Source organism: Amblyraja radiata, chromosome 4 (genome assembly GCF_010909765.2).
Source record: "Amblyraja radiata isolate CabotCenter1 chromosome 4, sAmbRad1.1.pri, whole genome shotgun sequence".
Classification (NCBI taxonomy): domain Eukaryota; kingdom Metazoa; phylum Chordata; class Chondrichthyes; order Rajiformes; family Rajidae; genus Amblyraja; species Amblyraja radiata.
This window is the reverse complement of record NC_045959.1, coordinates 108,468,596-108,481,979: the sequence shown is the minus strand read 5'-3', so window position 1 is coordinate 108,481,979 and position 13,384 is coordinate 108,468,596. Positions and strand designations below refer to the sequence as shown.

General features: G+C 43.5%; 1 protein-coding gene across 2 annotated transcripts in view; it reads right to left on the bottom strand.

Annotated features, from left to right (window-relative positions):
• The window catches only part of ralyl (RALY RNA binding protein like), a 405,283-nt gene that overhangs the window by 161,906 nt on the left and 229,993 nt on the right, over positions 1-13,384 (bottom strand). For both annotated transcript variants that reach the window (XM_033020191.1, XM_033020192.1), the window contains exon 2: positions 8,309-8,384. In XM_033020191.1, the coding sequence (XP_032876082.1) occupies positions 8,309-8,384 (76 nt within the window). The remainder of the gene's footprint in view (positions 1-8,308; positions 8,385-13,384) is intronic.

The following is a 13,384-nucleotide window of genomic DNA, read 5'->3' as shown; positions in this document are numbered from 1 at the left end:
CTCACAGAGAGTGGTGAGTCTGTGGAATTCTCTGCCTCAGAGGACGGTGGAGGCAGGTTCTCTGGATGCTTTCAAGAGAGAGCTAGATAGGGCTCTTAAAAATAGCGGAGTCAGGGGATATGTGGAGAAGGCAGGAACGGGGTACTGATTGGGGATGATCAGCCATGATCACATTGAATGGCGGTGCCGACTCGAAGGGCCAAATGGCCTACTCCTGCACCTATTGTCTATTGTCTATTGATTACAATTTGAGGAAGGACATTACTGCTATTGAGGGAGTGCAGCGTAGGTTCACCAGGTTAATTCCCGGGATGGCGGGAGTGACATATGATGAAAGAATGGGTTAACTGGGCTAGTCTTCACTGGAATTTAGAGGGATGAGAGGGCATCTTATAGAAACATATAAAATTCTTAAAGATTTGGACAGGCTAGATGCAGGAACAATTGTTCCTGATGTTGGGGAGTCCAGAACCAGGGATCACAGTTTAAGAATAAGGGGTCGGCCATTTAGGACTGAGACGAGGAAAACATTTTTCACCCAGAGAGTTGTGAATCTGTGGAATTCTCTGCACAGAAGTCAGTGGAAGCCAATTTACTGGATGTTTTCAAAAGAGAGTTAGATTTAGCTCTTAGGGTTAAAGCAATCTAGGGATATGGGGAAAAAGCAGGAACGGAGTACTGATTTCAGATGATCAGCCATGATGATATTGAATGGTGGTGCTGGCTCGAGGGGCCGAATGGCTGAATGGCATCTATTTTGTATGTTTATTTGTTTCATGGCTAAGAAAAATCGTCTTGTACTTCAAATACCAACTGGTAGTCGAGGCCAGTTCATTGGCTATATGAATGGGCTCGCCCCGCCTTACCTCTCTGAGCTGCTCCACCTATATGCTCCTGCCCGGTGCCTCAGGTCAGCTGATCAGCTGCTCCTTGAGGTACCAAGGTCTAAGCGGAAGCTCAGAGGGGATAGAGCCTTTTCTGTTGCTGCTCCGGCACTCTGGAACACCTTGCCGTTGCACATCAGACAGGCCCCCTCACTGTCCATCTTCAAATCCTCCCTAAAAACATATTTTTATTCTTTGGCTTTCGACACTGGCTGAGGCATTGCTCCTGTTTTTAGTGCTTTTAATGTCTTTTAATTTTTAGTGTGTTTTTTATAGTCCTTCGTTTTACGGTTTTTAATGGTTTTTAATTGTTTGTAATAGCTTTTTGTTCATGATTTCTCATGTACAGCACTTTGTGGCAACTGTAGTTGTTTAAAGTGCTTTATAAATAAAGTTATTATTATTATTATTATTATTATATTTAAGAGGGAGTTAGATGTGGCCCTTGTGGCTAAGGGGATCAGAGGGTATGGAGAGAAGGCAGGTATGGGATACTGAGTTGGATGATCAGCCATGATCATATTGAATGGCGGTGCAGGCTCGAAGGGCCGAATGGCCTACTGCTGCACCTAATTTCTATGTTTCTATGTTTCTAACTCTGCATGGCCTTTCCATTTTGTTCCTACAGTCAAGTTAAAGATTCGTAGTTCACGACTAGTTATGAAGGAGAAGGCCCACTGCACATCCGTTAAGCATATTTGGTCAATTGTAATGAATCACTCGTGCAGTCCTCAGAAAGTGTCCAAATGCTATTACAAATGTAGCAACTCTGACCTGAGGAGCTGCAGAATGGAACGACTTGAATTATGCCGATGATTTCTCAAATTGCAAATGGACTAACACAGTGCAGCTAATCAATTAAAAAAAGGCTTGACAAATTTGGTATTCAATCATGGACTGAGGCAGTGGACTGTGTTCACTGGAGAATGGATGGACTGATTCTGGTAGTATTTGAGTAACATAGAAACATAGAAATTAGGTGCAGGAGTAGGCCATTCGGCCCTTCGAGCCTGCACCGCCATTCAATATGATCATGGCTGATCATCCAACTCAGTATCCCGTACCTGCCTTCTCTCCATACCCCCTGATCCCCTTAGCCACAAGGGCCACATCTAACTCCCTCTTAAATATAGCCAATGAACTGGCCTCGACTACCCTCTGTGGCAGAGAGTTCCAGAGATTCACCACTCTCTGTGTGAAAAAAGTTCTTCTCATCTCGGTTTTAAAGGATTTCCCCCTTATCCTTAAGCTGTGACCCCTTGTCCTGGACTTCCCCAACATCGGGAGCAATCTTCTTGCATCTAGCCTGTCCAACCCCTTAAGAATTTTGTACGTTTCTATAAGATCCCCTCTCAATCTCCTAAATTCTAGAGAGTATAAACCAAGTCTATCCAGTCTTTCTTCGTAAGACAGTCCTGACATCCCAGGAATCAGTCTGTTGAACCTTCTCTGCACTCCCTCTATGGCAATAATGTCCTTCCTCAGATTTGTGTGGCCAGTTCATTGGCTATATTTAAGAGGGAGTTAGATGTGGCCCTTGTGGCTAAGGGGATCAGAGGGTATGGAGTACTTAAAGGTGTGAGGTATGGCTTTGATAGAAGGAGGTGCAATTGAGGAAGTTATGGGAAACGGGATGTGAATAAGGTTGGATAGACAGCCTGACCCTTTCCCCCCAGGGTGGAGATATTAAAGGCTTGAAGGCACAGCTTTGAGGTGATGGTGTTAAAAGAAAACATCAGAACACACCACAAGTTTTAGGGAAGGCAATCAAGGCTTTATTTAACAGCGTCAAATGCTACGATCGCTGGGAACGATCGAGCAGATTGCTCCCCCGAACAGATTTGTGTGATCCTTATAATACAGAACCCGTAACAGATTACACAAAGACTCTTCAGCATTCGCTTGTGCCTTTTATACTTTCTGCTTGGGTGTTTTATGTTTCCCACGCACATTTTAGGTTATCCACACAACTGGTTATCTTTAGGTGCAGGAAGGAATTGCAGATGCTAGCTTACACCAAAAATAGACACAAAATGCCGGAGTAACAAAGCAGGACATGCAGCATCTGGATAGAAGGAATGGGTGACGTTTTGGGTCGAGACCGTTTCGTTTTTTTTACTTCCAGTTTCCAGTTCCGCCAGCCAACAGTCGCCTTTTCCTTTATTTTTACTTATTTAATTCGTATTTATTTTGTTTTTGTTTGGTTAGTCAGTGAGTTTATTGCACCATGCAGTGGTGGGAGAAACGATTTTTCTCTTTCCTCGTTGGGGAGATACTTTTTCACCGTGTCTCTGTCTCTGCACTGCATCAACCAGGAGCTGGTCTCTTTGTTGTCTACACCAGAGATCAACTGCTGGAGCTCCGACCGCCATGACCGGCTGACGTCAACGTGTGCGGCCGTGGCGTAGAAGGAGAACGGCCGTGGCCGGACAGAGCTGACCCTGGGGGGAGAGTAGGGCTGTCCCGAGGGATGCGTCATGTCCGTTATTTGGTTTTTCGTCGTTGCGTCTGTTCGGTGAGTTGGCTTTTAGATGTTGCGCCCTTTCGGTTATTTGGCTTTTCGGCGACGTGCCCTTTCCGTTATTTGGCTTTTCGGCGACGTGCCCTTTCCGTTATTTGGCTTTTCGGCGACGTGCCCTTTCCGTTATTTGGCTTTTCGGCCTCGTACGCTTTCGGTTATTTGGCTTTTCGCCGTCATTTCTGTTCGGTTATTTGACTTCCACTTCTTCGCTTCGGCTTCTTGTCCTTCAACGCCACGTCTGGGTACCGATGTCTGAGCGTCACTTTCCTGCACCAACCCATACCCCAAGAGAGTTCATGTTCATAGGTTCTAGGAGCAGAATTAGGCCATTCGGCCCATCAAGTCACCTCCACCATTCAATCATGGCTGATCTAAATCTTCCTCCCAACCCCATTCTCCTGCCTTCTTCCCATAACCTCTGACACCCTTACTAATCAAGAATCTATCTATCTCTACCTTTAAGATATCCTTTGACTTTGCGTCCACAGATTCACCACCTCTGAATAAATAAATTCCTCCTCATCTCCTTCATAAAAGAACGTCCTTTAATTCTGAGGCTATGACCTCTCGTCCTAGACTCTCCCACCAGTGGAAACATCCTCCCCACATCCATTCTATCCAAGCCTTTCACTATTCTGTTTGTTTCAATGAGGTCCCCCCTCATTCTTCTTACCTCCAGCGAGTACATGCCCAGTGTAAAGAAATTCCTCCTCATCTTGTTGGTAGAGTTGGTAAAGAATTCCGACGATTTACTACCTTCAATGCTAAGATATTACCTCTCATCTCAGTTCTGAATGGAGCCAGACATTTCATTATGCACCATAGGCTGGAGACAGTGCCAAGTTTGGTCGTCTCCTAGTAACCGGCTATCCTGTAATCTCTTTTTAAATACAACACAATCTTGAGCATACGGAGTTTGTAAAAACAAATGAAAAATGGCTTGAAAATAGCGCACAAATCTGTGAGAGACTTTTATTAGTCACCGCAGATAAATTCAGGATTATATGCATAGTGTTGTGCTGCCCTTTTTGAGAAAAATAATCAATTTGCATCATTATTGGGCAATTACAATGCCAGCAGACAATTCTTAGGTCATTTGAAAATCAATGGATGAACAATAACTGCAAATCATAGAACCTGCAAATGGAGAAGTTAGAGTCAAATTATGCCACAACAATTACCCAGTTCAGGGGAATCAAGAACCAGAGGACAGAGGTTTAAGGTGAGGGGGGAAAGATCTAATGGGAAGTTGAGGGGCAACATTTTCACACAGCGGATGGTGGGTATTTGGAACGAGCTGCCAGAGGAGGTAATTGAGGCAGGGCCTGAATATCCGAGGCGGCGAATGCGGAGGGTTCAAGGCCCCGACGGGTGAACAAAGGAGGAAGATGACTGAACTTTATTGCCTTCCGTCACAGTGAAGAATGTTAATTCCATTATGGTGGTGTTTATGTTAAATTCTACTGTGTATTGTGTTCTTTTCCCTTGTCTGGCTGTATGGTAACTCAAATATCACTGTACCTTAATTGGTGCATGTGACAATAAATGTGAGCTTGAACTTGCCTTGAACTTGAACTTAATATAACAACCTATAAAAGACATTTGGACAGGTACATGAATAGCAAAGGTTGAGAGGTATCTGGGCAGGTGCGAGAAGTGCGAGCAGGTGCCAGAAATGTGGGCAGGTGCGACTTGTATAGGTGGGGCATCATGGTCAGCTTGGACAAGATGGACCGAAGGGCCCGTTTCCTTGCCTTATGACTCTATGACTATAATTGGATGAGATAAAATCTTATGTGCTATTTTCAGATAAAAGTAATTATTTAGATACTTTATCTCTAACCTAAACTAAACCTTATTGAAACATACAGAACAATGAAAGGCTTGGACAGAATGGGGGTCAATAGACAATAGACAATAGGTGCAGGAGTAGGCCATTCGGCCCTTTGAACCAGCACCGCCATTCAATATGATCATGGCTGATTATCCACAATCAGTACCCCATTCCTGCCTTCTCCCCATATCCCCTGACTCCGCTATTTTTAAGAGCCCTATCTAGCTCTCTCTCGAAACCTACAGAATAGTGAAAGGCTTGGATACAATAGATGTGGAGAGGATGTTTCCACTAGTGGGAGAGTCTAGGACTAGAGGTCATAGCCTCAGAATTAAAGGATGTTCCTTTAGGAAGGAGATGAGGAGGAATTTCATCAGTCAGAGGGTGGTGAATCTGTGAAATTCTTGAATTCTATGCCACAGAAGGCTATGGAGGCCAAGTCAATGGATATTTTTGAGGCATTGATAGGTAGATCGTTAATTAGTACAGGTGTCAGGAGTTACAGGGAAAAGGCAAGAGAATAGGGTGAGGAGGGAGAGATAGATCAGCCATGATTGAATGGCGGAGTAGACTTGATGGGCCGAATGGCCTAATTCTGCTCCTATCACTTATGACATGACCTTATGACCTAAATCAAACTAAACCTTATCCATCATTTTATGTTTGAGCGGGTCTCTGTCCTTGGGAGCAGGGCTTCTGTGGACATGGGAAGAAATATCAAAACCTTAAAATCTTCAGCTTTCAATGGAAGCCCGGATGTGGTTAGAAATCCTTTCACAATGAAATTGGTTGAAGTTGGTTTCAAATCTCCCCTAATCTGACCACAAGGTGACTGTGGCTGTGTGATTAGGCTTCAGACTCACTCACAGTCTTTATGGAAACAAATTATTGTCAGATTAGTTCCCACCATTACAGGCATCCTGCGGGAAGAGGGGAGGGGAATGTTCCTGCAAGTTCCCATGCAGTAAATTTCAGTTCATTTTGGTTTTTACAAAACTCATAGGCTTGGGGAGAATAAGGAAGTCTCAGATTACTTTCAAATGGATGGTTATTTTCAGTATTCAAAATGATAGACTGCTTAGATTTTGAATTTCAATATAATTGACAATCAAAGATGTTTTTAATTTGGTATAAATTCATGTTCATAAGTGATAGGGGCAGAATTAGGCCATTCAGCCCATCACGTTTACTCCACCATTCAATCATGGCTGATCTATTTTTCACTGTCATTCTCCTGCCTTCTCCCCATAACCCCTGACACCCGTACTAATCAAGAACTTATCAATCTCCACCTTCATAATATCCATCGACGGCCTCCACAGCCTTTTGTGGCACATGATTCCAATCCCACCCTCCGACTAAAGAAATTCCTCCTCACCTCCTTAAAATCTGTCCTTTTATTCTGAGGTTATAACCCCTGGTCCTAGATTCTCCTGTTAGGGGAAACACCCTCTCCACATCCACACTATCTAGGATTTCATTATTTGACAAGTTTTAATGAGGTCCCTCTTCACCAGCACAATGTACAGGGCACAGTTCCGTTAAATGTGTATCATATGTTAACTCAATTATTCCTGAGATAATTCCCGAGAACCTCCTCTGGACCCTTTCCAAAGCTAGCACATTTTTCCTCAGATGTGGGGCCCAAAACTGCTCACAATACTCCAAATGCAGTCTGACCAGTGCCTTATAAAACCTCAGCATTTCATCCCTGTTTTTACATTCTAGTCCTCTCAGAATAAATGCTAGAATTGCATTTGCCTTCCTTGCTATCAATTCGACTTGCAAATTAACTTTTTGTGAATCCTGCACCAGCACTCCTAAGTCCCTTCACACCTGATTTCTGAATTCTCTTCCTGAATATCTTTCACAAAATGGTGAACTGCTGCTCTGGTTTCCTCCCACGCTCCAAAGAAATAGAGGTTTGAAGCTCAAAGGGCTTCTTGTAAAATTATAAACAGTTATGAATTTAACATATGTGACACAAAATAAACTTTCCTTCGCAAAGGAATGTTATTCATTTACTATTTCGGCAAAGAAAATGACACATCTCTTTTGAATTTCTGTAAATTATTCTCTCAAATAAATTCTGGAAATATTCAAGTTTCTTCATGAACGACACATATTTATATCGCTCATTTAGGTAATAATTTCCATTTTCTGCATTACACATTGGAAAGAATGGATGTGGAGAGGATGTTTCCACTAGTGGGAGAGTCTAGGACTAGAGGTCAGCCTCAGAATTAAAGGACGTTCCTTTAGGAAGGAGATGAGAAGGAATTTCTTTAGTCAGAAGGTGGTGAATCTGTGGAATTCATTGCCACAGAAGGCTGTGGAGGCCAAGTCAATAAATATTTTTAAGGCGGAGATAGATAGATTCTTGATTAGTACTAGTGTCGGGAGTAACGGGGAGAAGGCAGGAGAATGGGGTTAGGAGGGAGAGATAGATCAGCCATGATTGAATGGCGGAGTAGACATGATGGGCCAAATGGCCTAATTCTCCTCCTATCCCTTATGGCCTTATGACCTAAACCAAACTAAACCTTATCCACCATTTTATGTTTGAGCGGGCATCTGTCCTTGGGACCTGGGCTTTTGTGGACATGGGAAAAAATATCTACTTCGGCAAATAAAACGACACATCTCTTTAGAATATCTTTACAATCTCATTGGTTGTTTGATTGAGAACCAACTTTGGTTGAGAGAAAGCTTATTTCTGTAAATTGCTCTCTCGTATAATGTCTGGAAATATTCAAGTTTGTTCAGGAACGACACACACATATATATATATATGTTTAAGAAGGAACTGCAGATGCTGGAAAAATTGAAGGTAGACAAAAATGCTGGAGAAACTCAGCGGGTGTGGCAGCATCTATGGAGCGAAGGAAAAGGTGACGTTTCGAGTGGAGAAGGAAAAAGTGATGTTTCCTTCACTCCATAGATGCTGCCTTACCCACTGAGTTTCTCCAGCATTTTTATCTACCATATATATATCACTCATTTTGGTAATAATTTCCATTCTCTGTGTTACACATTGATGACTACAGCATTAGGTTGATAAGTACTTACCCATACAGGGCACACAAAGGCCTCTTGGTACCAGATTTGGGCCTGTAAGGCTTGGGTTCACCGGCCATATTGATATCTGAAAGAAAGGACACTAATGACATCTTAATGACTTGAATTAACTGTGTCAAAAAATGTAATGTGTTACATTCCAATATGCCATCAAGTTTAGCATTCAAGTGTACAAAAGAAAACAAAAATGCAGATGCTGCAAATGCGCGACAAAAATCATTAAATGCAGAAACACTCTGTAGGTCAGTCAGCATCTGTGGAAAGAGAAACAGTTCATGTTTCAGAGATCCTTCATCACAATTAGCAAATAGAAACCACGTTTTAGTTTTTAAGTCTTTGAAAATTTCCATTTTATTTACTGTTTTCTGAAAAAATGTGTTTTTCCATTTTTTGGTAAAGCAGCACCTGCAGTTCCTTTTATCTCCTCTCCACTGAAGTGTCAGCTGAATAAGCTTCATTGCCCAGTCACAATGAAGTGGGATCTCACCCATTGGTACCTTTTCACAGATCAATACATCGGCATATCAGTTTGCAAATAACCTCAAAGAAACAGCCAATTGAGTTAACAACAAGGACAGAAAGCACTGGAGTAACTCAGCGGGTCAGGCAGCATCACTGAAGAGCATGATTTGGAGATGTTTCGGGTCTGGCCCTTCTTCAGACTGACCCAAAACGTCACCTATTCATGTTCTTGGTTCTTGGTTTCTTGGTCCTCCAAAATATTCCAAATGGAATTTAAACTGGAGGTGGTGAAGGGAGGGATTAAGCCAGAAAGGGTTATTGGGAAGAAAGAGCTACTTTAAATTTAGTTGCATCTGGTTGGGTAACTATAGTTGGGTGGAGATTATTCCATGCTTTAATTGTGCGGGGGAAGAACGAATTGCTGTACACATCTGTCTTTGTAGCTGGGATCAGGTTGTAGCTGGGATCAGATGTTCTCCAGGCAACAATGGCATACATATGAAGAAAGACTAGATAGCCTCGGCTTGTACTCGCTAGAATTTAGAAGATTGAGGGGGGATCTTATAGAAACTTACAAAATTCTTAAGAGGTTGGACAGGCTAGATGCAGGAAGATTGTTCCTGATGTTGGGGAAGTCCAGAACAAGGGGTCACAGTTTAAGGATAAGGGGGAAATCTTTTAGGACCGAGATGAGGAAAACATTTTTCACACAGAGTGGTGAATCCCTGGAATTCCCTGCCACAGAAGGTAGTTGAGGCCAGTTCATTGGCTACATTTAAGAGGGAGTTAGATGTGGCCCTTGTGGCTAAAGGGATCAGGGGGGTATGGAGAGAAGGCAGGTAGAGGATACTGAGTTGGACGATCAGCCATGATCATATTGAATGGCGGTGCAGGCTCGAAGGGCCGAATGGCCTACTCCTGCACCTATTTTCTATGTTTACTGTTAGCCAGTATTTACAGTTCTTTGTTTCTTCATCCATTTGAGTTACCAACTTTGGGGCTGCACGGTGGCACAGCGGTAGAGTTGCTGCCTTACAGTGCCGGGGACCCCAGTTCAATCCTGACTACGGGTGCCGTCTGCACAGAGTTTGTACGTTCTCCCCGTGACCGCATGGGTTTCCTCACACCGTCCAAAGACGTCCAGGTTTGTAGGTTAATTGGCTTCTACAAATTCTCTCCAGTCTGTCGGAGAGTGCCAGTGAAAAGGTATCACTGGTTGGCCTGGACGCGGTGGGCCGAAGGGCCTGTTTCCACGCGGAATCTCTAATCTAAACTAAACCAAATGCAAATTTATTAGATCAATTCTTGGAATAAGTGTTTTATCCTGAAGGCAATTCGAATGAGATGAGAGTTTAGACAAAATAAGATATGATCTCACTGAGTCATATAATATTCTGAGAGGGATTGACAGAATGGTGCCAAGAGGGCACTTCTTTGAACTGCAGCAGTAAATTGAGTATTAAAAAGCGAATAGTCACAGCAGGAAGCCAAGCTTTGAAAACCTTAATGCTTTCCAAAGATAACACTGAAAAACTGGCAAGGATCATAAATTCAATCAAATGACTCCAAAGGTTTCGGACTTGATGTTGGGCCTGAAGGGAGACTTTGTTGTTTTTGATGAGAGGAATATCTGTAAGATAGACTGAGGTTTACATTTTGTGTATGTTTCTATCTAGACTCCAAGGCTCAAAGGTAAAATTGGTTCTGGAACCATCGCAGTTTCTGCAAGAATTGAGGAACTACAGCAAAAATGGAAAAACACTTTTTTTTAAAAGAAAACAGTGAGTTATTTTCTAATGTCCAGTTATTTAAGTTTAGTTTAGTTTAGTTTAGTTTAGTTCAGACACACAGCATGGAAACAGGTCCGTCAACCTACCGAGTCCACACTGACGATACACAAAAATGCTGGAGAAACTCAGCGGGTGCAGCAGCATCTATGGAGCGAAGGAGATAGGCAACGTTTCTGGCCGAAACCCTTCTTCAGACTGATGGGGGGTGGCGGGGAGAAGAAAGGAAAAAGGAGGAGGAGGAGCCCGAGGGCTGGGGGATGGGAGGAGACAGCCCGAGGGCTGAGGAAGGGGAGGAGACAGCAGGGGCTAACAAAATTGGGAGAATTCAATGTTCATGCCCGCAGGATGCAGACTCCCCAAGCGGAATATGAGGTGCTGTTCCTCCAATGTTCCTCCGTTGCTCGCTCTGGCCATGGAGGAGACCCAGGACAGAGAGGTCGGACGGGGAATGGGAGGGCGAGTTGAAGTGCTGAGCCACCGGGAGGTCAGGTGGGTTCTTGCGGACCGAGCGGAGGTGTTCGGCGAAACGATCGCCCAGCCTCCGCTTAGTCTCACCGATGTAGATCAGCTACACACTGACCATTGATCACCCGTTTGAACCAGTTCTAAGTTATCCCATTTTCTCATCCACTTTATACACACCAGGGGCAATTTGCAGAGGCTAATTGACCTTTGTCTTTGGGATGTGGGAGGAAGCCGGAACACGCAGAGCAAACCCACCCAGTGCCATGGAGCCAGGAGTAGCGAAATGGAACAATGAAATTCTTTCTTGAAGCAGCACGACAGGTTTGTAAAAACAGTACTGATTATATGACATTAACCAAACAACAACAAACAACAAGTTCAATAAATAAAGAAAAACAATATTGTGCAAAAGAAAAAAAAACTAATCCCTAGCGTAACCAAGGCAGTTTGAAGGTTAGTTGGAGTTTGTGGTTCGGAGTTTAGTTGGAGTTTGTACTGTTCATGAGAATGGGCAAACTCCACACTGGCAGCATCTGCAGCCGAGGAATGAACAGGGACCTGGAGTGCCGGGGCCGCAGAGAACACTTGTCGGCAGCCTATAGGTGGTGACTCTTTACATACCTTGTTTATGGTATGCAAAACAAAGAATCTCACCATGACATGTCACATGTGATAATAAAGTATCAATCAATCAAGTTATTTCGAGAGGACTAGAATACAAAAACAGGGATGTAATACTGAGGCTCCTTAAGACGCTGGTCAGGCTGCATTTGTGAGCAATTTTGGGCCCAACATCTGAGGAAGGATGTGCTGGCTCTGGAGAGAGTCCAAAGGAGGTTTACCAGAATGATTCCAGTTTTGAGTGGTTTAACATATGATGAGTGTTTGACAGCATTGGGCCTGTACTCGCTAGAGTTTAGATGGATGAGGGGGGACCTCATTGAAATGTACCGAATAGTGAAAGGCCTGGTTAGAGTGGATGTAGAGAGGATTTCCACTAGTGGGAGAGTCTAGGACCAGAGGTCAAAGCCTCAGAAATAAAGGACGTTCCTTGAGGAAGGAGATGAGGAGAAATGTCTTTAGTCAGATGGTGGTGAATCTGTAGAATTCAATTCATTACCACAGAATGCTGCAAGTTAATGGATATTTTTAAGGCAGAGATACAACAGATAGATTCTAGATTATTACAGATGTCAGAGGTAAAGGGCAGAAGGCAGGAGAATGGGGTTAGGAGGGAGAGATAGATCAGCCATGATTAAATGGCGGAGTAGACTTGATGGGCCATACAGCAGATAGATTCTTGATTAGTAAGAGTGTCAGAGGTTATGGGTAGAAGGCAGGAGAATGGGGTTAGGAGGGAGAGATAAATCAGTCATGATTGAATGGCGGAGTAGACTTGATGGGCCAAATGGCTTAATGCTGCTCCTATCACCTATGATTTTATGAATCTATCTGTCCGCCGTTAGGATCGAACCTGGGACTCTGGCGTTATGAGGCAGCAGCTCTACCAGCGATGCTAAAGCGCCACCCTAATTCTCCTCCATTTGTGTTTGGGTTAACCTCATTTGCACCCTGAGCAGTAAAACTGCCAAGAATGAGGACAGTGGGCCTGGCCAAGCTGGCCATCCGTGAGTCAAGGCACCAGACGTTGGAGGGCTCTACCCGAGCCGGCTGCCTGCCCCTTTTCCGGGGATACGTCCGTGCCCGGGTGCGGATGGAAAGGGAATACGCCCTGTCTACGGGCACCCTGAGGGAGTTCCGGGACCGCTGGGCACCGAGGGGGGTTGAATGTATCCTTGACAAGGATTGCAATATAATTGTTTAGCAGTTGCTTAGCATATTTGTTCGTCTTGTATTATGGTGGTGTTTTGTTTCATTGTATTGTCAATACTATTTTAATATTTGAATAAATATTTTTGATTTAAAAAAAAAAAAAAAAAAAAAAAAAAAGAACGAGGACAGTAAAACAGCAATGTTCAAATCTTCCTTCCAAAAAAGATTTCTCAAAGAATAATTTCTTGATTTCAGAATGATAATGCGATGCAGTTCAATCAACACAACCAAAAATGGGTTAACATAGAAACATAGAAAATAGGTGCAGGAGCCGGCCATTCGGCCCTTTGAGCCTGCACCGCCATTCAATATGATCACGGCTGATCATCCAAAATCAGTACCCCGCTCCTGCTTTCTCCCCATAATCCCTTGATTCCATTAGCCCTAAGAGCTATATCGAACAAATGACAAGGTTTTCAACAATTTCTACATCATGACGATAAATACAATATGCTAGAGTAAATGAACGAGACAGGCAGCATCTCCAGAGATGCTGCCTGACCCGTTGAGTTACCCA